The sequence below is a fragment of the Mirounga angustirostris genome, unplaced genomic scaffold, assembly GCF_029215605.1.
Source record: "Mirounga angustirostris isolate CCGP_5_RB_7025 unplaced genomic scaffold, mMirAng1.0.hap1 SCAF_3, whole genome shotgun sequence".
Classification (NCBI taxonomy): Eukaryota; Metazoa; Chordata; class Mammalia; order Carnivora; family Phocidae; genus Mirounga; species Mirounga angustirostris.
The window spans coordinates 134,038,203-134,065,523 of NW_026991711.1; the positions used below are offsets into that span (position 1 = coordinate 134,038,203).

The window sequence follows — 27,321 nt, forward strand, 5'->3', positions numbered from 1 at the left end:
CTCTCTATCTCATTCTCTCTCTCTCAAATAAATAAATAAAAATCTTTTAAAAAAAATTTGAGGTTTTGGTGGAGTGTTTTTTCTTCTCTATGAATGTCCAATTTACTATAGCACCATCCACTGAAAAGGCTACACTTTCTCCATTACTGCTTTTGCACCTTTGTTGAAAAGAACTTGAGTCTATTTGTGTGGGCCAATTTCTGGATTTTCTACTCTGTTCTATCAACCTGTACATCTAGACATCCTCCAGTACCACACAGTCTCAATTATTGAAGCTATAAAATAAATTGGGTATTTTGAGTCCTCCCACTTTATTTTTCTTTTTAAAAATTGTGCTGGGGTTGGGTTCCTGGGTGGCTCAGTCAGTTAAGCACTTAACTCTTGATCGCAGCTCAGGTCTTGATCTTAGGGTTGTGAGTTCAAGCCTAGAATTGTGGAGTCTACTTAAAAAGAAAAAAAAAAACTTGGGGTGCCTGGCTGGCTCGGTTGGTAGAACATGTGACTCTTGATCCCAAGGTCTTGAGTTCAAGTCCCGCGTTGGGCATAGGGAAAAAAAAAAGAAAATATCGTCTTAACTATCTAATTCTTTCTTTTAAAATTTTACATTGTTTTATTTTTTAATTTTTATTTATTTATTTTTAAAGATTTTTAAAATTTATTTATTTGACAGAGACACAGCGAGAGAGGGAACACAAGCAGGGGGAGTGGGAGAGGGACAAGCAGGCTTCCCGCCGAGCAGGCAGCCCAATGCGGGGCTGGATCCCAGGACCCCAGGATCATGACCTGAGCCGAAGGCAGACGCCTAATGACTGAGCCACTCAGGCGCCCCTTAACTATCTAATTCTTATGTTTCCAAATAGATTTTAGAGTAAACTTGTCAATATTACAGAAAATGTTGTTGGGATTTTGATAGGAATTGAGTGAAACCTATATATCAGTTTGTGAAGTATTAACATCTTTACTACATTGATTCTTCCAATCCAGGAATACAGTGTCTTTCCGTTTACTTAGATCTTCTTTGATTTCTTTCATCAGTATTCTGTAGTTTTCTGCATATAATTCCTGTACATATTTTGTTAGACTTACACTTAAGTATTTAATTTGTATTTTGAGCAAATGTAAGTGGTATTACATTTTAAATTTCAATTTCCAAATGTTTGTTGATAACATATAAAAATACACTATGTTTATCTTATATCCTGTAATCTTACTAAACTCACTTATTAGTTCCAGGAAGTTTTTGTTTGGTTTTGTTTTGGTAGATTCCTTGGAATTTTCTATGTAGAAAATCATGTCATCTGAAGCTAGGGGCACATATATTCCTTTCTCCTTTGTATGCCTTTTATTTCCTTCATTAGCCTACTGCACTGACTCGAACTTCCCATGCTATGTTGAATAGAGTGGTAAGAGTGGACATTTTTGCCTTGTTTTCTGTTTCAGGGAGAAAACTTTCATTCTTTCATTATATAGTGTTAGATGTAGTTGTTTTGTAAGTGTACCTCATCAAGTTGAGGGGTTCCCATCTATTCCTAGTTTTCTGAGAGTTTTGATAATGAATGGGTGTTGAATTATGTCAAATGCTTTTTCTATACCAATTGATACGATCATGTGATTTTTTTTTTCTTTAGCATTTTAATTTGGTGGATAACATTGATTGATTTTCAAATATTAAAACAGCCTCGTATTCCTGGAGTAAATCTTACCTTCAGGATGTATAATTCCTTTTATACAGTGTTGAATTCTATTTGCTAATACTTAATGAAAGGTATTTGCTCTATATTTATGAGGGATATTTATAAATTTCCTTTTTGTACTGCCTTTGTCTGGTTTTGGTATCAGAGTAATACTAGCTTTATAAAATGAATTGGAATATGGTCTCTTCTCTTCCATTTTCTGGAAGAGATTATATACAGTTGGTGTTAATTCTTTAATGTTTGGTAAAATTCTAGAGTGAAACCATCTAGACCTGGAAATTTTTGAGGGGGGAGTTTTTTAATTACAAGTTTAATATTATTAGTTACAGGGCTATTCAAATTAGTGGCTTCATATTGGGTGAGCTGTAGTAATTTCTGTTTTTTCAGAAAATGGTCCATTTCATCTAAATCATCAAATTTATGTGTATAGAATTGTTAGTAGTATCTCCTTATTATCCTTCAGGATATGTAATGGTATCCTCTGTTACATACCTTACTATTGTCAGAAGGGGGTGAAAGTGTGGCTCCCTATGTAGTCTCCACTGATAGCCGGGGGTTGGAGGAATGGGGGAGAGCCTTGGTACAACCTGGGGAAGGTAGAAGTCTAGGCTTCCTGGGTGCCTGAGTGGCTCAGCTGATTAAGCATCTGCTTTTGGCTCAGGTCATGATCCCAGGGGCCTCACATGGGGCTCCCTGCTCGTTAAAGAGCCTGCTTCTCCCTCTCCCGCTCCCCCTGCTTGTGCACGTTTTCTCTCTCTCTCTTTCTCTCTGTCAAGTAAATAAATAAAATCTTAAGAAAAAAAAAAGAAGTCTAGGCTTCCCACTGGGCTTTTGCTAGTGTGGATGTGGGTGGGACCACGGTGTTTTTTGTGGTTTTTGACTGGAGTAGAGTGTTTATTGTCTAAAAGTTTCCTGTCTTGCTAAGTTACCCCTTTCCTGGTTCTTTGGCTAGAGAGAGCAGCTTTTGTTGGAGCTGCATTTATGAACTACTGGCTACTTTAGGTCTAAGTCTGGAATATATGAGACAAAAAGAAAACACGGGGAACTCGCCTGCTGTGTTCTTCCTTGGATCTTGAGGTCCCTAGCTGGTCTGTCTTCTTCTCTTCCCTTCTACCAGCGTCTCCTTATGTTATATCTATATTTTATATAGATATATATTATATAGATAGATATTATCTATCTATCTATCTATCAGGGATGAATAGGGAAAAGTATATTCTTTTTTTTTTTTTTTTAAGATTTTATTTATTTATTTGACAGAGAGAGACACAGCGAGAGAGGGAACACCAGCAGGGGGAGTGGGAGAGGGAGAAGCAGGCTTCCCACTGAGCAGGGAGCCCAACGTGGGGCTCTATCCCAGGACCCTGGGACCATGACCTGAGCCGAAGGCAGACGCTCAACGACTGAGCCACCCAGGTGCCTAAGTTAAGTGATTTTTTTTAAAAAGACTTTTTACTTATTTACTTGACAGAGAGAGAGGGGGGAGTGGCAGGCAGAGGGAGAGGGAGAAGCAGGCTGTCCGCCGAGCAGGGAGCCCGACTTTGGGGCTCAATCCCAGGACCCTGGGATCATGACCTGAGCTGAAGGCAGACACTTAATTGGCTAAGCCACCCAGCGCCCCTAAAGTTTAGTGATTTTTAAGTACATTTACAAGGTTGTATGGCCAACAGCACTATCCAATTTTAGAACATTTTCATCACTGCATAAAGAAACCTCAAACTTATTAATAGGTACTTCCCATTCCTCCTCTTCCCCTAGCACCTGACAACCACTAACCTGCTTTCTGTTTGTATGGATTTGCCTATTGCAAACATTTCCTATAAATGAAATCATGTGTCCTTTTGCATCTGGCTTCTTCATTTAGCATAATGTCTTCAAGTTTCACCCATGTGGTAACATATGTCAGAATTTTGTTCACTTTTATAGCTCCATGTTACTTTATTGTATTGATATACCACACTTTATCCATTCATCAGTTGATGGACGTTTAGGTTGTTTTGACTTGGGGCTATTATGAATAATGCTGCTTTAAATATTCTTGCAAGATTTTGTGTGAATACATCTTCAGTTATCTTGAGTTTATGTCTAGGAGTGGAATTGCTGGGTCATGTTGTAATACTATATTTAACTTTTTGAGGAACCACCAAACTTTTTCACAGCGGCCACACCATTTTATGTTCCCATAGACAATGTATGAGGGTTCCAATTTCTCCATATCTTTACAAACACTTGTTACTTTCCTTTTATGTTTTTCTTATGGCCATCCTAGTAGGTGTGAAGTGGTAATTCAGTGTGGTTTTGATTTGCATTTCCCTGTTGGCTGATGATGTTGAGCATCTTTTCATGTGCTTACTGGCCATTTCTATGTCTTTTTTGGAGAAATGGTAATCCAAATCCTTTGCCTACTTTTAAATTGTTTTTGTTGTTGAATTATAAGAGTTCTTTGTTTATTCTGGATATTAGATCCTTACTGGATATATGGTTTGAAAATATTTTCTCCCATTTTGTGGATTGTCTTTTTACTTTTTTGATAATGTCCCTTAACATGCAAAAATTTTTAATTTTGGTGATGTCCAAATCTGTTTTTTCTTTGGTTGCTTATACCTTAGGTGTTTGTCTAAGAACCTGTTGCCTGATTCAAGGTCACAAAAATTTATACCTATTTGTTCTTCTAAGAGTTGTATAGCTTGAGATTTTATACTTAGGTCTTTGATCTATCTTGAGTAAATGAACTCTGAAATCTCCATGATGGTAAGAACTTAAGAAGTAGAGGAAAGCTGGGGCACCATGGTGGCACAGTACATTAAGCATCTGACTCTTGATTCAGCTCAGGTCATGATCTCTGGGTTTTGAAATCAAGCCCTGCATCATGCTCCTCGTTCAGCAGGGAGTCTGCTTAGGGAGTCTGCTTGAGATTCTCTCCCTCTCCCCCCTCCCTCCTCCTCACCTGCATACACACACTCTCTGTTTAAAATAAATAAATCTTAAAAAAAAAAAAAGTAGAGGAAAGCTGCTTTTCTTTTCTTTTCTTTTTTTTTTTTTAAAGATTTTATTTATTTATCTGAGAGAGAATGGGAGACAGAAAGCATGAGAGGGGGAGGATCAGAGGGAGAAGCAGACTCCCCGCTGAGCAGGGAGCCCGATGCGGGACTCGATCCCGGGACTCCAGGATCATGACCTGAGCCGAAGGCAGTTGCTGAACCAACTGAGCCACCCAGGCGCCCGAAAGCTGCTTTTTGATTGTCAACTCTTTTTAAAATGTAGGGGCAAGTTTGATTTGTACAGGACATTGATAAAGAGGGCTAAAAAGTGATTTAAATGGATACCATAAGACTTTTAGCAAATACTTTCATCCCATCGCCAGGAGACCTCTGTGTAAACTTTAATTGATGGATTAGTAAAATATGCTGTTGGTTCTATGTAATACACACTGTTCTAACAGTAACTAGAAACTACATAAAATGTGAAATCTCTTCTAGTAGACAGTTAACAATTTGCAATAAATATTCGAAACATTTAGTAACAACCACTAGCATCTATTAGAGTGGCTAAAATAAAATAGGAAAAGGAAAAGAAATTCACAATACCAACTGCTGGAGAAAATGTGGAGCACCTGGCATACTCACACATTGCTTGTGAGAATGCAAAATGAGTCCGCCTTCTTGGAATGGTTTCTTACACAGTTAAACATACACTTATCATATGATTCAGCAGTCTGACTTGTAGCTATTTGAAGACAAATGAAGATATATGTCCACATAAAAGCCTTGTATATAGATGTTTATAACAACTATATTCAAAATTGTCAAAAACCCTAAACATCCCAAATGTCCACTAACTGGTGAATGGATAAATTGTAGTACACACATACATACCATACAATACTACTCAGCAATTAAAAAACAACAACAACAACAAAAACTCCTGATCAATGCAACTGCATAGATAAGTATCAAAAGCATTATGCTAAGTAAAAGAAGCCAAACTAAAGAAAGCTACATATTGTATTTTATTTATATAACACTCTGAAAAACTATCAGACAGGAATACAAATTAGTGGATGCCAGGGACTGGGTTGGGGGTGGGATTGACATCTTTTTGGGATGATGGACTGTGTTGGTTATATGGCTATGCACTTTCCAAAATTCATAGAACATACCTAAAAAATTTTACTGTATGTAAATTACACTCTAATAAATGTGATTTTACAAAAAAAGTTTAGTAACAATATCAAATCAATCATTTATGCATAAATCTCACAGTTTTCAAAATTTTTTGTGTCAGGATAGTTTTCTTTAAAATTATTAAGGACCTCAAAAAGCTTTTGTTTATGTGGGTTATATCTACTGATATATTTATATACTGATATATTTATATTACTGGAAATTAACACAGAAATTTTAAAAAATTCATCCACTAACTTACTTACTTAAGACAATAATTATTCCATTGGATGCTAATATTAAGTAACATATTTTGTATGAGAAGTAATTATATTTTCCAAAACAAAGAACATTAGTGGGAAGAAAAGCATTGGTTTACATTTTTGTAAATCTCTTTAGTGTCTGACTTAATAGAAGACAATTGAATTCTCATATCTGTATTTGCATTCAGTTGGTTGTGATATGTTTTTTCTGGTTGAAATATCTGAAGAGAATCCAGCTTGACAGAGATATTTAGTAGAAGAAGCTAGGAGTATTTTCATTGCTTATTCAGATGATTATGGATATTCTTCTTTTGTATGATGCCACAACTTGAAAGCAGTGATATCTTGAAGATTAGTTGTAAGGTGGAACCTTAAGCTATATCAATGAGCTTTTCATACTGTCGACCTACAGTTCAATTCTTTAGTCTATGTTGGACTTTAAATAGATGTTTTACCTATACATGATTTTGTAACATGCATTAGTCATTTGGAAAATATTGGTTCACTGAATTATCCAAGTTTTCTGACATATTTTATTATACTATGTCAGAAATCACATTTATTAGTATCACCACTGATCTCCCCAGAAAAATCTTTAAGTAATGGAAAGACTATCATGGTGGCAGATATAAAGCTTTTTAAATATTAATTTTTGCTTGAAAAATTAAGTTTTTATTGGTTAAAAATAGTGCTTGGTGTTTTTTATGAAATGACAATCTTACTCCATTTATTAGAAAATGCTGTCAAATACCAAGTCTGAAAAACCATAGTTTGTCTGTCAATCAAACTTTGATGTAAAATAGTGTGATTAATATCCAGAATACATAAAGACCTCCTACAATATAATAAGAAAAAGACAAGGCAAAGAAGCAAAAAATGGACAAAGTATTTGAGTTGACATTTCTCCAAAGAAGATAATACGAATGGCCAATAAGCACATGAAAGGATGCGCAACATCATTAGTCCTTAAGGAAATAGAAAACAAAACTATAAACTTAACCCCATTAGGATGGCTATTATCAGTAAAATGGAAAATAACAAGGATGGCAAGGATATGAAGAAATTGGAACCCTGAGCATTGCTGGTGGGGATGTAAAAATGGTGCAGCTGCTGTGGAAAACAATTTGGTGGTTCCTCATAAAGTTAAACACTGTTATCATATGATCTAGCAATCCCACCTTCCAGTTGTATACCCCCCAAAATTGAAAGTAGGAACTCAGATAATTACACACCAATGTTCATTTTAGCCAAGAGCCAAAAGGCAGAAATAACCTAAGTGTGCATCAACAGATGAATGGATAAACAAAATGTGGTATACACATACAATGGAATACTATTCAGCCATAAGAAGTAATGAAATTTGGGGTGCCTGGGTGGCTCAGTTGGCTGAGCATCCAACTCTTGATTTTGGCTCAGGTCATAATCTCAGGGTGGTGAGATTGAGCCCCTGGTTGGACTCCATGCTCAGCAGGGAGTCTGCTTGAGATTCTCTCTCTCCCTCTCCCTCTGCTCCTCCTCCTGCACTCTCTCTCTGTCTCTAAAATAAAATAAATCTTTTTTTTTATTTTTTTTTAAATTTTTAAAAAGATTTTATTTATTTATTTGAGACAGAGAGAATGAGAGAGAGAGAGCACATGAGAGGGGGGAGGGTCAGAGGGAGAAGCAGGCTCCCTGCCGAGCAGGGAGCCCGATGCGGGACTCGATCCAGGGACTCGATCCAGGGACTCCAGGATCATGACCTGAGCCGAAGGCAGTTGCTTAACCAACTGAGCCACCCAGGCGCCCCTAAAATAAAATAAATCTTAAAAAAAAAGTAATGCAATTCAGGTACATGGCACAACATGGATAAATCTTGAAAACATTATGCTAAGTGAAAAAAGCCAGACAGAAAATAACAGGTATTACATGATTTTACTTATATGAAATATTTAGAGTAAGCAAAGTCATAGAGACAGAAAGTGAAATAGAGGTACTGGGGTGAGGAGGAAGGAAAATTGCTTAATAGGTACAGAGTTTCTGTTTGGGATGATGAAAAAGTTCTGGAGATGGTGGTGATGGTTGTACAGCATTGTAAATGTACTTGCCACTGAATTGTGCACTTAAAATGGTTAAAATAGTGAATGTTACATTGTGCCACAATTTTTGCCACAGTTTTTTTTTTTTTTTAAAGCTGTTCAGTTTATAACATTGCACGTGTGCTTTTTGCTGGCCACTACCCAGTTGTTTCGGTATGCAGTAAAAGTACCTCATATGTAATTACTAACTCCTTGAGACTTTTTAAGATGTGTCTTCATGCATCAAAATGTAATAACATTTTATATTTTTTTGCTACTTTATTCGGGGCTTTTTTTTTTTTTAAGGGAAAGTGGCTTGTTTTTCTGCATTTAATATAGACAAATACAATGTCAGATAGATAATTTAGTGCCATTGCTTTGGTTCATACTAAGTTGTGAGCAGTTTTATCCTTCATTGCTTTTGCAACATCAGTGCAAATGTCAAAGTAGTTGTTCCAGGATAAATCATGAGATTCAAGAAAGTTATTCAATAGTCGTTTCAATATAAAATGTGTTCATTGCCAAGCATTCACATAAAAGATCATGTTTGATGATTATTTGGCACTGAATCTGGACAAATACAAGGAAAACAGCAAGTCCAGTCATGTTTGTAGATTTACTCTTTTTAAGCCAAAGAGTCATTCTTTTTTTTTTTTTTAAAGATTTTATTTATTTATTTGACAGAGAGAGACACAGCAAGAGAGGGAACACAAGCAGAGGGAGTGGGAGAGGGAGAAGCAGGCCTCCCGCGGAGCAGGGAGCCGGATGCGGGACTCGATCCCAGGACCCTGGGATCATGACCTGAGCTGAAGGCAGACGCTTAACGACTGAGCCACCCAGGCACCCCCAAAGAGTCATTCTTAAATGTAAGAAACCTATAAATACATTTTCTTCTGTTTTAGAATAAAATAATATTAAATACTTAAAAAACAGTTTTAGGTAAAAAATTAAAATTTAGGAACACTTTCAAATTTTAAGAAATTATTGAAAAATGAGACAACAGTTAGTACCAACCTTTTATGGTTTTATAGTTGTGATGAAGAGTTCATGATTTCAAAACAACAATTTAGTCCATGATAATGAGGTTACAGAGACTATAGCAGATATAACCGAGCAGAGCCAGTAAATATGGTAGAAGTACTGAGAACAAACTTGGTTAATTTCTGAAAATGCACATATTTAAACCCTAATCCTACTACCTCAGAAAATTCTAAAAAACACAAGAATACAAGGACGTATTTCATTAATTGTCAGAAAAATGGTGTCATCATATATCATGTAGCATCTGGAAAACTCCACTGAACGCCCCTAAAATAATAAGAGTAAAAAAAGCAAGTAATGTCTTAGTATTATTATGAAAATAATATTGCTTTTGTGGACATCCTGAAAGATTCTTGGGCTCCTCCCGTCTAAGTTTCTGCAGACATACTTTGAGAATTGACTAATGGATATTCAAATATTGAATGTTTGGAATTTATTATTTTTAATTTTATTTATTTATTTGACAGAGAGAGACAGCGAGAGAGGGAACACAAGCAGGGGGAATGGGAGAGGGAGAAGCAGGCCTCCCACAGAGCAGGGAGCCCGATGCGGGGCTCAATCCCAGGACCCCGGGATCATGACCTGAGCCGAAGGCAGATGCCCAACCAACTGAGCCACCCAGGCGCCCCGAATGTTTGGAATTTATAAGAGACTGTGTTATGTACTGGAAAATAATTAAGACATGCTTCCTAGTTTTCAAGAAACTCAAGTTATATTATCAAATAATATTTGATGAATTGCTCAAGTCAGTGTGATTGATAAAGGCAGTGTGATTGAACAAGTCAGTGTGAATTGCCCAAGCACAGGGCATATGTGCAGGGAGGTCAGGGGGATTCCTTCAGGACTCTTGTAGTAGAACACCTACCTCCTAACCACTGCCCAAACATCCTTTTAAGAATTCTTACCCCTGGCCTTGTTCTACATATCTTATACCCTTTCTCTTTTTACACTAGTTCAGTAATTTGATATTCTTTCCTTTTCTTCTTTTTGGGGAACTCTACCTGTTTTCTGCAGCAGGCAAGAAATACGTGTTCTGAGTGTCTTTATGCTATGTCCTATAGGGATGCACTGGAGACAGGAACTCTTTTTGAATTCTCACTTGACTCTTGATCATATTGTGTTGTTGTCTTGAAATGAACTTTAGAGTTTCTCCTTCACATGTGTGAAAGAGTTTCAATGAAATTTAAGTGTAAACTATTCTAATATTTCTATTAGAAAGTATACTCTGGAAGCATATTCTATTATTTCTTTTTTTTTTTTTTAAGATTTTATTTAGGGGCGCCTGGATGGCTCGGTCATTAAGCGTCTGCCTTCGGCTCAGGTCATGATCTCAGGGTCCTCGGATCGAGCCCCGCGTCGGGCTCCTGCTCTGAAGGAGGCCTGCTTCTCCCTCTCCCACTCCCCCTGCTGGTGTTCCCTCTCTTGCTGTGTCTCTCTCTCTCTCTCTCTCTCTCAAATAAATGAATAAAATCTTTTATTCATTTATTTGAGAGAGAGAGAGATGGAGAGACAGTGAGGGCTCCCCGCAGAGCAAGGAGTCCGATGCAGGGCTTGATCCCAGGACGCTGGGATCATGACCTGAGCTGAAGGCAGATGCTTAACGACTAAGCCACCCAGGTGCCCCTCTAATATTTCAGTTTAAATAAATTAATAATCACATTTAACCTTTAAATTTGGAAGATTTCTTTTTTTTTAAAGATTTTATTTATTTATTTGACAGAGAGAGACGAAACACAACAGGGGGAGTGGGAGAGGGAGAAGCAGGCTTCCCGCAGAGCAGGGAGCCGGATGTCGGGCTCGATCCCAGGACCCTGAGATCATGACCTGAGCCCAGGGCAGATGCTTAATGACTGAGCCACCCAGGTGCCCCTAAATTTGGAAGATTTCTTAGTGGTGAAGATTCATTTATTCATAAATTACTAATTATAAAATATATATCTTCCTCACTAATAGTACTAATTAAAAAACTTATTATTGATGTACAACATATATAAACAAATTATAGATGAACAGCTCACTGAACAAGTGAATACAATGAACAAATCTGTAGAAACACCATCCAGGTCAAGAGTAAATACCATCAGCACCCCAAAAGCATCCATCTCATGTTCCCTTCCAATCACTCCCCTGCCTTTCTAAAAGCAATCACTATCCTGACTTTTAACACCAGAGATTAAATTTGCTGGTTTTTTTACTTTATATAAGTAATCATACTACGTCAAATTTCTTTCATTCAACATGACGTAAGATTCATCATGTTTGCTTGTTTTCATTGTTGTATAGTAGTCCATTATATGAATATACTATAATTTATTTATTCTAATGTTGATGGATATTTAGTTTGTTTCAGATTTTAAATGAGGATTTAGTTTACATAAAATGCACAAATCTTAACTGTACAGTTTGATGAAAATGAATAACATATATACTATATGAACACCACTTCAAGTAACTGATCCTAATGATTTCCACTATTCATCCTAATAATTTCCCTTCTGCTCCTTATGGGTCAATTGCTGCCATCCCACAGGCAACCACTATTCTAATTTTGATCATCATAGCTTAGTTTCGCCTATTTAAAAACTTCATATAAACAGAATCATGCATATGCAATTTTTTTGTGTTTGCCTTCTTTCACTTACCATAAAGATTTTCAGATTCATCTTTGATGTATCTTTTTATTGCTAAGTAGTGTTTTACTGTATGAATATACCATGATTTGTTTATTCATTTGTTTTTTTTAAAGATTTTATTTATTTATTTGACAGAGAGAGACACAGCGAGAGAGGGAACACAAGCAGGGGGAGCCGGGGAGGGAGAAGCAGGCTTCCCGCCGAGCAGGGAGTCTGATGTGGGGCTCGATCCCAGGACCCTGAGATCATGACCTGAGCTGAAGGCAGACGCTTAACGACTGAGCCACCCAGGCACCCTGTGGTAGGCATCTTGTATGTGTTTATTTCCAGCAGGTATCTCTTCCTCTTTCTTCTGGTAACAAGGGTGGCATTAGCCACCAGCTGGGTCAGTCAGAGTTCTTCCTCAGGGTGTAAGTGGATCTGGCAGAGAAGAGATCCGTTTTCTTTGTTGTGAAGCTGTGGAGATAAGGCCTACAGCTGGGGTTGGGGAGGCTCATGCACAGAAGCTGTTGGAGACAATGGAGTCCATCCTGAAAGTAAAGGTGAGGAGGCATACAGGTTGATCTCCCTCTTTCCTCCACTGTTTATATGATCTAATATTGTCCTCTTTTTGGCTTACGCTAGTCAATAACTTTCATCCAGAAAGTCCTGATAAATACAAAAGCAACTTTGGAGTATTTCCATTACTTTGTTAGTTCTCTGTTAAGGGTCTCTAATTTTGGAAGCAATTGTGTTATTTATCATTTATAGCTTTTTACCTTACCTGTGTGGTTTATTTTAATTTGAAAAGGCAATTTAGAAGTATCACAGGATTCGGGCGCCTGGGTGGCTCAGATGGTTAAGCGTCTGCCTTCGGCTCAGGTCATGATCCCAGGGTCCTGGGATCGAGTCCCGCGTCGGGCTTCCCGCTCCTTGGGAGCCTGCTTCTCCCTCTGTTTCTCTCTGTCTCTCATGAATAAATAAAATAAAAATCTTTAAAAAAAAAAAAAGAAGTATCACAGGATTCTTCTTCATATTAATTAAGATGGAATACATAAAAATGCAGTTTTTTAGGTATTATTTTGTAGCTTTCTGTAACAGCAGTATGTTGCATTATTTATTCAATGTCCTCAGTAGAGTAACAGTAACATTTAATGAGGTATAGCATTTAAGGAGTACAGAGTTTTCAGCTGCATTTCAATCTGGCTTTCCCTCATGGAAATATGATCCTCATAGGAATTCCCCATGACACAGCACAGTGATTTGAGAGGTAATTTAGAAGAAGAGTTTTTACCTTACACTCACACACTGAAAGAGAAAAATGTCAGACTTCCTGAATCCAAATGATAGAAGCCCCAAACATTCTAGGAGAAGCAAAGATTTGAGAGCTTGTCATATTCATTTTAAAAGCTAAAGCAGTAAAATAGTTTGTACTCAGACAGAAACTTGATTTTTTTCATTCATCTCAAACAATAACTAATACTACTGATTACTATTATTATTTTAAACTGTTTTATTGAGGTATAGTTTCATACCATAAAATCCACCTGTTTTTAGAGTTGAATTCAGTGATTTTTAGCAAATTACATAGTTGTGCAACCATCATCCCAACCAACTTTAGAACGTTTCTATCATCCTAAAAAGATCGCTTATCCCCATTTGCAGTTACTTCCTGTTCTTTTTTTTTTTTTAAAGATTTTATTTATTTATTCATGAGAGACAGAGAGAGAGACAGAGGCAGAGGGAGAAGCAGGCTCCCCGCAGAGCAGGGAGCCTGATGCAGGACTCGATCCCAGGACCCTGGGATCATGACCTGAGCCGAAGGCAGACGCTTAACCGACTGAGCCACCCAGGCGTCCCCAGTTACTTCCTGTTCTTACCCCCAGCTCCAGACAACCATTTTCCGTCTCTACTTTCTGTCTCTAAAGATTTGTCTTTTCTGGACAGTTCATGTAAATGGAGTGATATAATATTCATCTTTTGATTCTGACTTCCTTCTTTGACAAAACATTTTTAGTTTATTCATGTTGTAGCACGTATCAATACTTCATTCCTTTTTATTGTTAAATAGTATACAATTTTATGAACATGCCACATTTTGTTTATCCATTTACAAATTCATAGACCTTTGGATCATTTACAGTTTTGGGGGACTATTATGAATAATACTGGTATGAATATTTACCTCTAAGTCTTTGTGTGGATATATGGTGTAGATTCTCTTGGGTAGATTCTTGGGAGTGGAACTGCAGAGCTCTATGATAAATTTATGTTTAATTTTTAATTTAATTTAATTTTGTTTTAAGTGGGCTCCAGGCTCCATGCCCAATGTGGGTCTTGAACTCAGGACCCTGAGATCAAGTTGTATGCTGTATCAACTGAGACAGCCAGGAACCCCTCATTTTTTTTTTTTTTTTTTTAGTTTGACTATAGTTGATACACAATGTTACATTAGTTTCAGGTGTCCAACTTAGTGATTTGATTCAAGTTTAGTATTTAAATTTTGTTGTTTTTGTACAGCAAAAAAGAGGCACTGGTGGGATTTTGTGGACGTTTGCAGAAATTCCCCAACTGACTAGTGAACACACACTAGTTCTACCTTAGGCATTGACTAGTGAACACACACTAGTTCTACCTTAGTTTGAAATGTTCCTGGAATTTACTTGGTTTATAATTTGGTGATTCATAAAGAGAATTATTGAGCAACTTTTAAATTAATTATCACTACTTAATGATTATTATAAGATGCTTTATTAATGTAGAGGGTCAGGATATGTGAAATAATACGTTTTGTGTTCAATTCATTTATAACACAGGGTTATGGATTGGAAATACTCTTATTCTACTTCCTTGGATTATTTCTTCTACAGTTTTTTTTCATTCTTGGTTGTCCTCTACCTTGTGTTACTAAGTTATATTGTATAACAGAGCCAGCTGTCTGGAAGTAAGCTGTGGAAATTTTAATAAGCTGTAGATTTTTAGTTCTGGAAGGATCATTAATGATAATCTCCCTCAAGATTCAGATTTTGTTAGATAGGATAGTATAACTTCTGGAGATTTTGATTCCTTAGGTCTGAGATGGTTCCTGGGAATCTGTTTTTGTGAGTGGAGCTTCAGGTGATTCTTAGAGATCAGGCAGGTTTGGAAAATACTGGTGTGGTAGTTAAGAGCAGGGCTTTGGAATCAGATGGATCCGGGTTCTAGTCACATTTCACTTAATTGCCAGCTGTGTGTTTTGGGGCACATAAATCACCTCCTTAAGTTTTAGTTTCCTCTATTAACAGTACTTACTTCATAAAATTATTGAGAGGATTAAATGAAATAACATATATAAAGAGCAGGGCCCATAAAAAATATGCAACAAACATTATCTATATTAAGTATGTTCTATTTAACAATAATCAGACAAATATTTGAACATTTATGTCCAATGATGAAGAAGACTCATTCTTTGCCCTTAGGAAATTTACCAATTAGTAGTGAGGTGAAGATGAGATTTTACAGTAAAGGCAATAAGTTATATCATTAAGGGGTGCCTGGCTGGCTCAGTTGGTAGAGCACGCGACTCTTGATGTTGGGGTGCAGAGTTCGAGCCCATGTCTGGTGTAAAGTTTAAAACAAAGTTGTGTCATCAAGTAAGTTAAGAGCCATCCTTTTGAAGAAAAGAAATTACATAGATAGACTGTGCTAGATTAGGTTGTAGGGTGATGGAGTGGGATGGCGTAGTGTGGGAACTAGGAACAATAAAGACCCAGAGGCAGGAAATGATAAAGCCTCATAAAACAGTGAACAGTCCCATTGGTCTCTTTCATATGGCAAACTTGGAGTAGTGTCAGGAGATAAGGATAGAAAGATAGGTGGCTTTTGGGGGCACTTGGGTGGCTCAATCAGGTAAGTGTCTACATTTAGCTCAGGTCATGATCTCAGGGTCCTGGGACAGAGCCCTAGTCGGGATCCCTGCCCTGTGGGAGCCTGCTTCTCTCTCTCCCTCTCTCTCTGAAATAAATAAATAAAATCTTAAAAAAATGAAAAAAGATAGGTGGGTTTTTGAGAGAATATTTAAGGAGCTTTTTTTTTCCACTGAAGATTTTGAACAGGAGAATGATAGTAAGAATGTAGTGTACTTTAATCATCTACAAAATGTACTTTAGATTAACCTGATAATAATGTGAGGGTAAGAATTGATTTGGGGGAAAGTTAGGAGTTTGCTTCAATAGTAATAGTGATTCAATAGTAATTAAGGGTTAATAACAATGGGAATCTACATCTCAAAACGAAATGCAAATGCTTAAAATACCTCTGAAAGATGCTGTGTATAATTCCTATAGTCCAGGTAAATAAAGAAAAAAATGTCCATATTTAAAGATTTTTCATATGGTCCCTATAAAGTTGTCCATATATATATATTTAAAGGCGGGTCCCTTGTCTCAGTAGCTCTCAGCTTTGAGAGCCAAGAGGAGGGGGGACCCACGCGAGAGGGGCGGGGAGCAGCCCTGAAGCTCGAGGGGGCGTGTGCAGGGGCGGGGAAGCAGACGGAGGTGCGCGGCGGCTCCGGGGTATCGCGAGAGTTGGGCGGGCCGAGCAATCGCAGCAGTCAATTCCCCCACCCTCCCGGGAGGAGCCGCCGGCTCTGGGCTCTCCAAATTCTGAGCTCTCATCATGGCGGCGGCGGCGGCCGCGGCGGCCGTCGGGGGGCCGCAGCCGCCCCAACCCGAGCTGCCCGCGCCTGGGCTGGCCCTGGACAAGGCGGCCACTGCGGCGCACCTGAAGGCGGCCCTCAGCCGGCCGGACAACAGGGCAGGTGCTGAGGAGCTACAGGCGCTGCTGGAGCGGGTGCTGAGCGCCGAGCGGCCGCTGACCGCGGCTGCGGACGGCGAGGAGGCGGCGGTAGCCGGCGGCGGGGGCGGTCCGGGGGCGGCCGAGGAGGAGGCCCTGGAGTGGTGTAAGTGCCTTCTGGCGGGCGGCGGAGGCTACGACGAGTTCTGCGCGGCGGTGCGGGCCTACGACCCCGCGGCGCTCTGCGGCCTGGTCTGGACAGCCAACTTCGTGGCCTACCGCTGCCGGACGTGCGGCATCTCCCCCTGCATGTCGCTGTGCGCGGAGTGCTTCCACCAGGGCGACCACACCGGACACGACTTCAATATGTTCCGCAGCCAGGCTGGGGGTGCCTGTGACTGCGGGGACAGCAACGTGATGCGGGAGAGTGGGTGAGTGGAGCCCTCCTGCGGGGCGGGGGGCCCCGCGGGGGCCCAAGTCAGGTCTGGGGAGGCCTGGGGCGGGGGGAAGGCTGGGAGCCGACCCTGAGCTGTCAAGGGAAAGGAGTGGGGGAGGGTGCAGCCACATGGGGATGGAGGTGACTGAGCTGTCAGCGGTGGAAAGGGAATGGGGAAAGCGGAGAGCGTGTTTACCGAACGAGGCTGTGAATTTTCGGGGAAGCCAGGGCAAGTGAGTGGTAGCGACAGGAGAGCCAGTGCGTGGGGTAGGAGGGGAAGGAGGAGGAAAGGATTACTTGGAGAATCTGGTGGCGAGTTGTCAGTTGTGTACTTATTGGGAAAAGCTTTAAAGCTGCCTGGTTCTTGGGAAGAAACTGATGATGTGGTTTGGATTGGCTGGGAGGGGGATGGTATTGGGGCGAATTGGGTCGCAGGCTGATAAGAGTCGGGGAGGTGGTCTTGCAGCTGCAGGGGAGGACAGGTTGGGTAGAAGGACTTCTGAACTGTCAGTGTGTCTGTCAGTATCGGGGAAGGAGCTCTAGGGCTTATGAGGATTGAGGGAGGAGGGAAGGGGAGGGGCCTGCATGAAAAGTGACTGTTGAGCTGTCAGTGGAGTATTTGGTGTGCCAGAATGACATCTAGAATTGGGCTACTGAACAGTCGGTTATAGAACACCCTACATACCAGAAGAACAAACAAAACACTGAGCGAATTAGGAATCAAGTATTAGGTCTTCAGTTAAAAGGGCACTTTATTCGCTAATATGTGAACCTCTATCTAAAAGGAGACAGTCAACAAATGCTTCTTCTTTTCTTTCTTTTTTTTTTTTTTTTAAGATTTTACTTACTTATTTGACAGAGAGAGAGATAGCAAGAGCAAGAACACAAGCAGGGGGAATGGGAGAGGGAGAAGCAGGCTTCCCGCCGAACATGACCTGAGCCGAAGGCAGACGCTTAACGACTGAGCCACACAGGCGCCCAACAAATGCTTTTTCGATAGGAGCAGTGTACCAGGGTGTTGGGACTTAGGATAAAAGGCATTTCAGAGATTGCAGTGAGTTAAGGAGTTGGTACATGTAGTGTCTTGGCTTGGGACATGTTATCAATGTCTGGAGAAGCCCTGGGGGGGGGGGGAACTTGGTGAAAGAGAGGACATTTTGGCTGGGCAGTAGTTGAAAGAATGTTAGCAAATCCAGTTATTCAAGTTCTGAAATTTTCCGGTCTTATAATTAATGATAGAGCATACTTCTTTTAGAAAGGGTCACTATTTTCTTCTTTGGAGTACTTGTAGGTTACTGTTACTACAGAATGTATCTACCAGGTGCAAGCAAGGCACCTAGGATATTAAAAATGAACAAGACATTGACCAACCTAAGCGGCTTACACTAGAGTAGAAAATGATAAATTCTTTAAATAGTGGGAGTTAGAGGAGGCTTCTGTGCAGAGGGAGTATGAAAAAGCCTTCAGAAAGGAGGTATTTTGAGCTTGTAACTACTATCACTACTACTACTAACAAAAACAACGGTAGTAGTAATTGCAGCCAATGTTTGAGAAGCAAAGTGTATTCCTTACACTTAAAAAATACTTTAAAAAATTAATATTTGAGTAGGTAAAATGTTCATGTAGCTAAAAAAGCGCAAGAGAAAAAATAAAAAGATGCACAGTTTGAAGTTTCCCTCCCATCCTGCCTTTTATCTGCCGAGTTCCTTCTCACCATTACTATTTTCTCTTAGTGCAAAAACAAACAAGGATGAATATGTTTTTTGATTATTCAGTTTCTTTTCATGCAAAAGGTAACATAACATCTTGCATTTTTCACTTACCAAGCACTTACCAAGAGGTCTTTCCGTCAGTAAATCAGTGTACTCACCCTACTCTAAGAAAAACCCAAAAAACACTGCTGTATAGTGTTCATGTCATGAATTTGCCACTCTTTTTTAATTTTTTTTGGTTTTGTTTTGGCTTTTTAAGAAAGAGTGCGCATGAGCCGGGGAAGGGGCAGACACAGAGAGAGAGAGAGAGAGAGCGAGCATGTTAAGCAGGCTCCATACCCAGCACAGAGCCCATTGTGGGGCTCTAGCTCATGACCCTGAGATCATGACCTAAGCTGAAATCAAGAGTCAGACGTTTAACCGACTGAGCCACCCAGGTGCCCCGCCACTCTTTATTTATTGTCATTTTTGATATTTGACATTTGGGTTTCCAGTATGAAATAAAAAACCTTGTATACCTGTTTGTTTTTTTTTTTTTAGATTTTATTTATTTATTTGAGAGAGGGTGAGCAAGAGAGAGCACGAGGAGGGGCAGGGACAGAGGGAGAGGGAGAAGCAGACTCCCTGCTGAGCAGGGATTCCCAACGTGGGGCTACATCCCAGGACCTGAGCTGAAGGCAGATGCTTAACAACTGAGCCACCCAGATGCCCCTATACCTGTCTTTTTACACCTGTGCAAAAATATCAGTGAGATAAATTCTCAACGGTGGGATTTACAAATTGCCCTTCATAAGGCTGAGTATTAAGCAAAGTATCAGACTTCTTGTGTTCCAACAGCCTCATTAAAAAAGTGTTATTAACACTTTGGATTTTTATCCAACTGTGTGGTAAACAGTAGTCAAATATTAACTGCTTTACATTAGGTAGCTCATTTAATCTTCAACAAACCTGAGATTGTTACTGTCATTATTCCCATGATACAGAAGAGGAAAGTGCGGCACAGTTTTAAAAAATTTGCTCAGGGTTATACAGGTAGTAAGCTACTGCCAGCCTGCTGGCTCCAGAGAGCGACAGCTCAACATTTCTCTCTACTGCCTCTACAAATAGCATTCCTATTGGGTACTTCTGTTCAATACTGTGTTTTTTTATGCTGTTCTTTTTTATTATTATTTTTTAAGATTTTTATTTATTTGTCAGAGAGAGAGAGAGCGCAAAGCAGGGGGAGTGGCAGGCAGAGGGAGAAGCAGACTCCCCACTGAGCAGGGAGCCCGATGCGGGTCTCAATCCCAGGACCCTGAGATCATGACCTGAGCTGAAGACAGATGCTTAATGACTGAGCCACCCAGGTGTCCCTAATATGCTGTTCTTATTTGGGCCTTTGTTTCTTTTTCTTTTTTTTTAAAAGATTTTATTTATTTATTTATTTGATAGAGAGAGACAGCGAGAGAGGGAACACAAGCAGGGGGAGTGGGAGAGGGAGAAGCAGGCTTCCCGCTGAGCAAGGAACCCAATGAGGAACTCGATCCCAGGACCCTGGGATCATGATGTAAGCTGAAGGCAGACACTTAACGACTGAGCCACCCAGGCACCCCTTTTCTTTTTCTTTTTAAAAACTTAAAAAAAAAATTTTTTTAAGAGGGGTTTAAAAATGGGAATTGAAACAATCCTTTATTGGTATTTAGACATTTTTACTTCTTAGATGAGGTTAGCATTTGGGACCCCTAAAGAAGGGGAAAGTAGGAAATAATATTAATTTTTTTTTTAAAGATTTATTTATTTATTTGAGAGAGAGAGAATGAGAGAGAGCGAGTACATGAGAGGGGGGAGGGTCAGAGGGAGAAGCAGGCTCCCCGCTGAGCAGGGAGCCCGATGCGGGACTCGATCCAGGGACTCCAGGATCATGACCTGAGCCGAAGGCAGTCGCTTAACCAACTGAGCCACCCAGGCGCCCGGAAATAATATTGATTTTTTCCTGAATTTTGGAACACAGTCATAATAATCAGGTTGGTCTGAATGAGTTGTAAGTCTGATCTCAATTGTGATGCTTCTGTGTAGGAGTGGAAATATCTCAAGTTTTCTCTGAAGGTACTTCTGCAGGGCATATCCTCATCTTACAGCATTTGCCTTTACTGACATCTGGTAGATTTTTATTTTTTCCCCTAGTCTGGCAGCCCTCTGTGAGTTGATACATACTGATAAATAATTATTATTGCCTATCTGAAATGCAGGGCTATTGCCTGTATGTGCCAGCAGTTACCATGTCCAATTTCATAAAGGGCAAGAGTAAACAATAAATGTATTGTGGCCGTGTGAAAATCCTGACATTTTTACAACTCTTTGGGTTGGATAGAATAATTCTGGGCTACGCACCTAATCTACTGCCTGGAGAGACATCGGTGATGTTAGCCAATAGTGCAGGTTAAAAGGCTGCCTCTGGAACCTTTTCAGAACTGGAAATCATCAACAAATTATAGCAGTGTTCCTGGTGGGCAAAGCTGGACTACCCTGGCATGGACAGAATATATTTAACTTTTGTCAGTTTTTGATATTTCTTAAAATCCTTTTAGGTTGCTAAAAATCGAAGACATGTTGTTTTTGGGGTTGTTATTGTAACTGCAATAGAAATTTTTAAATACAATTTTTCAGTAAATTTTTAAGGAAGGATTCTGTTTTCTCTGTATCTGCTTTCTTAGAAAATCTGCTATGCCTTAATCCTTTTCCCAAGTGTCTGTTGTAGGTAACGTGTGATTGGAAACGGAGAAGAATGTTGGATCCACCACTGTTAATTTTTACTATTTTACTAATTACTATTAGTAATTAGTAAATTACTATTTTCAAATTTATAGTTATAAAAATATAGGGAGAGGATTCAGTTATTTTTGTAGTGGTATTGATATGGTGTGGAAATATAACAGGTATACAAACCAAAGGAAGAAAACAACTGAAAATTTATTTGTGGGGGTGCCTGAGTGGCTCAGTTGGTTAAATGTCTGCCTTGGGGTCTGGTCATGATCCTGGAGTCCCAGGATCGAGTCCTACATCGGGCTCCCTGCTCAGCAGGAAGTCTGCTTCTCCCTCTGGCCCTACCCCATCTTGTGCTCTCTCTCTCTCAAATAAATAAATAAAATCTTAAAAAAAAAAATTCATTTGTGGGATGAAATCACAAAGGCTATGGAAACTAGATATTATTAATAATTAGTAACAGCATAATTTTGCCACTAATGAATAAATGTAATCATTGTCAAAAATGGTTGATGGATGGATAAATTAAAAAGTAATGAAAAATCTAAAATAATGTCTGATTGGTTTGGGGTTCTGATGGTGCTAACCAGAAGTTGGAATTTTAAACATTTAGTTCTCAAATTTTGGTGTGGAGGATGACCATTTTCATGTTCTATCCTGTATTTATAGAGGTTTTTTTTTTGCCTCCTTGCTTGTTCTTCCTCATAGATTCTAAGCTCTTTAAAAAATAGGAACCTTATCTAGCTATTAATCAGAGGCCAGCCTAGTCTCTTGCACTTAGTAGGTGCTTAGTAAATTGGATGAATTAAATTGGATAAAATAGTGGCTGTATACTTGGGTTGCCTCTGGAACCTTTTCAGAACTGGAAATCATCAACAAATTATAGCAGTGTTCCTGGTGGGCAAAGCTGGACTACCCTGGCATGGACAGAATATATATATATATATATATATATATTTTTTTTTTTTTAAGATTTTATTTATTTATTTGACAGAGACACAGCGAGAGAGGGAACATAAGCAGGGGGAGTGGGAGAGGGAGAAGCAGGCTTCCCGCTGAGCAGGGAGCCCGATGTGGGACTTGATCCCAGAATCCTGGGATCATGACCTGAGCCGAAGGCAGACGCTTAACGACTGAGCCACCCAGGCGCCCCTGGACAGAATATATTTAACTTTGATTACATTGGTTTAGTTATTCATTGATTGATTATTAAATTGATTATTTATTGATTATTAAACCCATAGCATCTTTTTTGAGAGTGCTTTAGGGATAATTTCTTCTTCTTTTTTTTTTTTTTAAGATTTTATTTATTTGTCCGACAGAGAGAGACACAGTGGGAGAGGGAACACAAGCAGGGGGAGTGGGAGAGGGAGAAGCAGGCTTCCCGCAGAGCAGGGAGCCCGATGTGGGGCTCTATCCCAGGACCCTAGGATCACGACCTGAGCTGAAGGCAGATTCTTAAGGACTGAGCCACCCAGGTGCCCCGATAATTTCTTTTTTAATTTCAAAAGTAATACATATTGGTTACAACATAAAAATATGTGGAGGGGCACCTGCATGGCTTAGTCAGTTTAGCGTCTGCCTTTGGTTTGGATCATGATCCCTCTGCATAGCTCATGCTTTCTCTCTCTCAGATAAATAAATAAAATCTTAAAAAAAAAAATAAGTGAGGGGCGCCTGGGTGGCTCAGTCGTTGGGCATCTGCCTTTGGCTCAGGTCATGATCCCAGGGTCCTGGGATCGAGTTCCGCGTCGGGCTCCTTGCGGCGGGGAGCCTGCTTCTCCCTCTGCCGCTCCCTACCACTCTGCCTACTTGTGATTCCTCTCTCTCTCTCTGTGTCAAATAAATAAATAAAATCTTTAAAAAAAAAAAAGTGGATAAAGTAAAAAGTAAGGGTTCCTCTTTTCTCTAGCCCATTCCTCAGTGATACATTTCCTTTATTTTAAGCTTAGGTATACATTTAAAAGATGTTAATTATCATTTACTCTGCAATTGTAGCTCTTTTGTTGTGGGAAATTTTTAGATTTGTTTGGTCTGTGGCAGTGCCAGAAATGGAAGCAGTGAATGTCTGGTTAAATAGTGTGTACTCTTCTGTACCTGGCTTTTTCCCCCTTAACATAATTATTGGACCCTGTCTCTTATTAGTGTACATAGAACCATTTCATTTTTTTTACAGTTAAATTGTATTTCATTGCACTTTTATATTTTTTTCCTGTAATTTATGCTGTCATTTCCCTACTGATAGACATTTAAATTGTTTCCAGTCTTGGACTATTATAAACATTGTTGCAGTCAGTATGCATGTATACTCTTCTTTGTGTATATGTGTGAGCACACGGGTCAGGATAAATTTCTAGAAGTTATTATCTTGGTTAAAGTAAATGTACATTTTAAACTTTGATAGAGCCCTCCAAAGACATGAATTTATACTCTACCAACAATGAATGAAAGAGCATGTTTCCCCACATCTTGGCCAATATATATGGTATTATCAGTTTTTTAATCTTTGTTAATCTGTTAAGTGAGAAGTGATATATTGTTTCATTGCCCTTTCTTTCCAAACTGGAGTATTTTGAAGCAAATCTCAGCTGTTTTATAACTTAATTTATAAATATTTGAGTATGTACCCCAGTAAAGAGATGTGAACTCTTAAAAATAAAACATAACCCGAATGTCCATTGACAGATGAATGGGTAAGCAAAATGTGGTATATACATAAGATGGAATGTTACTCAGCCTTTAAAAGGAATGGAGTTCAGACACATGCTGCAGTAGGGATGATCCTTGAAGACATTATGCAAAGTGAAATAAGCTAGATACAAAGGACAAATATTGTATGATTCTGTTTTTATGATGTACCTGCAGTAGTTTAATTTAATTTAATTTAATTTAATTTTTTATTTTTTTAAAGATTTATTTGTTTATTTATTCATGAGAGATAGAGAGAGAGAGAGAGAGGCAGAGGCAGAGGGAGAAGCAGGCTCCCCGCAGAGCGGGGAGCCCGATGCGGGACTCAATCCCAGGACCCTGGGATCATGACCTGAGCTGAAGGCAGACGCTTAACCAACTGAGCCACCCAGGTGTCCCTGTGATGTACCTGCAGTAGTTTAATTTTAGAGACAGAAGGTAGAATGATAGTTGCCAGGGGCTGGAGGGAGAGGAGGGGGGGAAGTTATTGTGTAATGGGTACAGAGTTTCAATTTGGGAAGATGAAAAAGTTCTTGAGATGGATTGTGGTGATGGCTGCCCAACGGTGTGAATGTTCTTAATAGTACTGAACTGTACACTTAAAAAAAGGTTAAAACCGTAAGTTTTACATTATGTATATTTTATCACAATTAAAAGAACAACCACAGTACCATTTACCACACCTAAAATATTCACAATTATTCTTAAAGTCTTCAAATATCCAGTGAATGTTCAGATTTTCCCAGTTCTTTCATGAATGATTTCTTTTTTTTTTTTTAAAAGATTTATTTATTTATTTGAGAGAGAGTACATGAGAGGGGGGAGGGTCAGAGGGAGAAGCAGACTCCCCGCCGAGCAGGGAGCCCGACGCGGGACTCGATCCCGGGACTCCAGGATCATGACCTGAGCCGAAGGCAGTCGCTTAACCGACTGAGCCACCCAGGCGCCCTCATGAATGATTTCTTAGGGTTGACTTAGAATTAGGATTCAAACAAGGCCCTCATACTGTGTTTGGTTGTTATATCTCTTAGGACTCTTTTATGTTATATCCCCTTCAGCACCCTCCTCCTTTTTTTTTTTGTCTCTGTAATTTACTAGTTGAAGGAACCCGCATTCTGGGTATTACTGATTGCATCTCTGAGATGTGATGTTTAACTTGTTCCTCTGCCCATTATTTCCTGTAAACCAGTGGTTGGGATATAGAGTCTTGATCAAATTTTAGATTCTATTTTTTTGTTTTGTTTTGTTGAGCAAGCAAACTTCATAGTGGTTTTATACTTCCTGTTGGATCATATCAAGAGCTACAGAATGTTTCCTTGTCTTTCCTTTAGTTAATGCTAGGATTAATCAGTGGGCTCAGATTTGTCAGTATGATTCATTTATTATAAAGTTCCTATCTTGTTAAAGATTTAGTAGCTATTGATTATTATTGTCCAGATCCATAGTTTTATTAGGGTTTGCAAAATGATGATATTCTAATTGTAGTATCCTTCATATTCTAGTGAGAGTTCTTTCTAGACTACTCTTAAAGTTTCAAGGATCACCTAAACTCACATGTGGCCTCTCCCTGCACTGCCAACCTTATAATCTCCATTGCAGTGGATCCTCCATTATTTCTTTAACCAGTATATATATTCCTGTCCTTGAAGTTTCATGCTGTGTTCATGTTGTATCTTCTGCAAAGTCTGGTGGCAAGTTTTACTTTCACTGTCATGCTCATCTGTAGGGGCAACACTCCTGTAACATAAGTACACCGTGAAACCATATTGCAGGATTTGATTCTGAATTATAACATTTTTTGTCATCTCTAGGTTATATCTCTACAAATAAAAACTTTCAATAAAGATTTGATGATAAAGACCTGTGCCATATCTACCTCTTTTATTTATATCCTCTCACACATATTTAGAGTTTTAGTAAATTGGTTAATTGTATCATATTTTGTGTTTACTGATTTTGTAGGGAGGGTGTTAGAACTAATCTCTTAAATTATTTATGTATATATCCATGTATTTACATGGATTACTTGTGAAATTTTCTTCCCTATGAATCTGAAATTTTCTCTACTGCAATATCCATCTGACTCAGGTCACGAATTCAAGCAAGGGAACACAGCATTTCTCATGATTCAAGAGCTTGGAGGAAAGAGTTGAAGAAATTTTTTGTTCACCTTTCTGTGTTCATTTTACTTTTTTTCTCATTGCTAGTTTACCAGAAATAGTATAGACAAATTCTTAGTGTAGAAGAGTCCACTTGAGCTGGAAGGGTAATCTCTAGTCATCTTCATTGTAATAAGGTTTAACTACAGCACAGCAATTTGGAAGTCTTATTAGATTGTAATTATTTTTTCTAATCATTTTTATGTTATATAAAACCCATTAAAACTATTTTCAACTATGAAACATTTTCAATATATAGAAAGGTACAAAAGTAATACAAAAATAGCTTTGTACTCACCACTGAGATTAATAGATGTTAACCTTTTGCCCTATTTGCTATAGAGCTTTTTTTGACCAAAGAACTAAGGGTCATCTTCTCCCTTCCTTTCTGTTTCCCTCCCCAGGGGTTACCATTACCCTGAAATTCCTGTGTGAAAATCTATGCATGTTTTGTACTTTTGCTACATTCAAACAATATATGATTGTTTTAGTGTTAAAATTGCACATAAGTTATATGAATCTTTTTGAAGCTTGCCTTTTTCACTTACCAAGTTACTAATATGGACTAGTTCATTCATTTCTAACTGCTACTAAGTATTCTGTGGTATGATTAAACCATGGCTTGGCGATCTATTTCTTTGCTAAGGGACAATTAGATGCTTTACATTTTTTCATTGTTTCCACAGGGCTGCAGTGAACATTTTTGCATGTACCAATTTATATTCCCACCAGCAGTAAACAGGAGTCCTCTTTTCTTTACATCTTTTTTTTTTTTCTAAAGATTTTATTTATTTATTTGAGAGAGAGAATGAGATAGAGAGCATGAGACAGGGGAGGGTCAGAGGGAGAAGCAGACTCCCCGCCGAGCAGGGAGCCCGATGCAGGACTCGATCCTGGGACTCCAGGATCATGACCTGAGCCGAAGGCAGTCGCTTAACCAACTGAGCCACCCAGGCGCCCTTTTCTTTACATCTTTGTCAA

The 27,321-nt window shown here is 39.0% G+C and overlaps 1 protein-coding gene across 9 annotated transcripts in view; it reads left to right on the forward strand.

Annotated features, from left to right (window-relative positions):
* The first annotated feature begins 16,435 nt into the window (after positions 1-16,435).
* Positions 16,436-27,321, forward strand: part of UBR3 (ubiquitin protein ligase E3 component n-recognin 3) — a 224,860-nt gene continuing 213,974 nt past the window's right edge. For 7 of the 9 annotated variants that reach the window (XM_064586662.1, XM_064586667.1, XM_064586664.1 and 4 more), the window contains exon 1: positions 16,438-17,034. In XM_064586662.1, the coding sequence (XP_064442732.1) occupies positions 16,487-17,034 (548 nt within the window). In that variant the 5' untranslated portion in view covers positions 16,438-16,486. Of the gene's footprint in view, positions 17,035-27,321 lie in introns of all 9 variants that reach the window. The other 2 variants (XM_064586669.1, XM_064586668.1) reach the window with 2 other exon arrangements.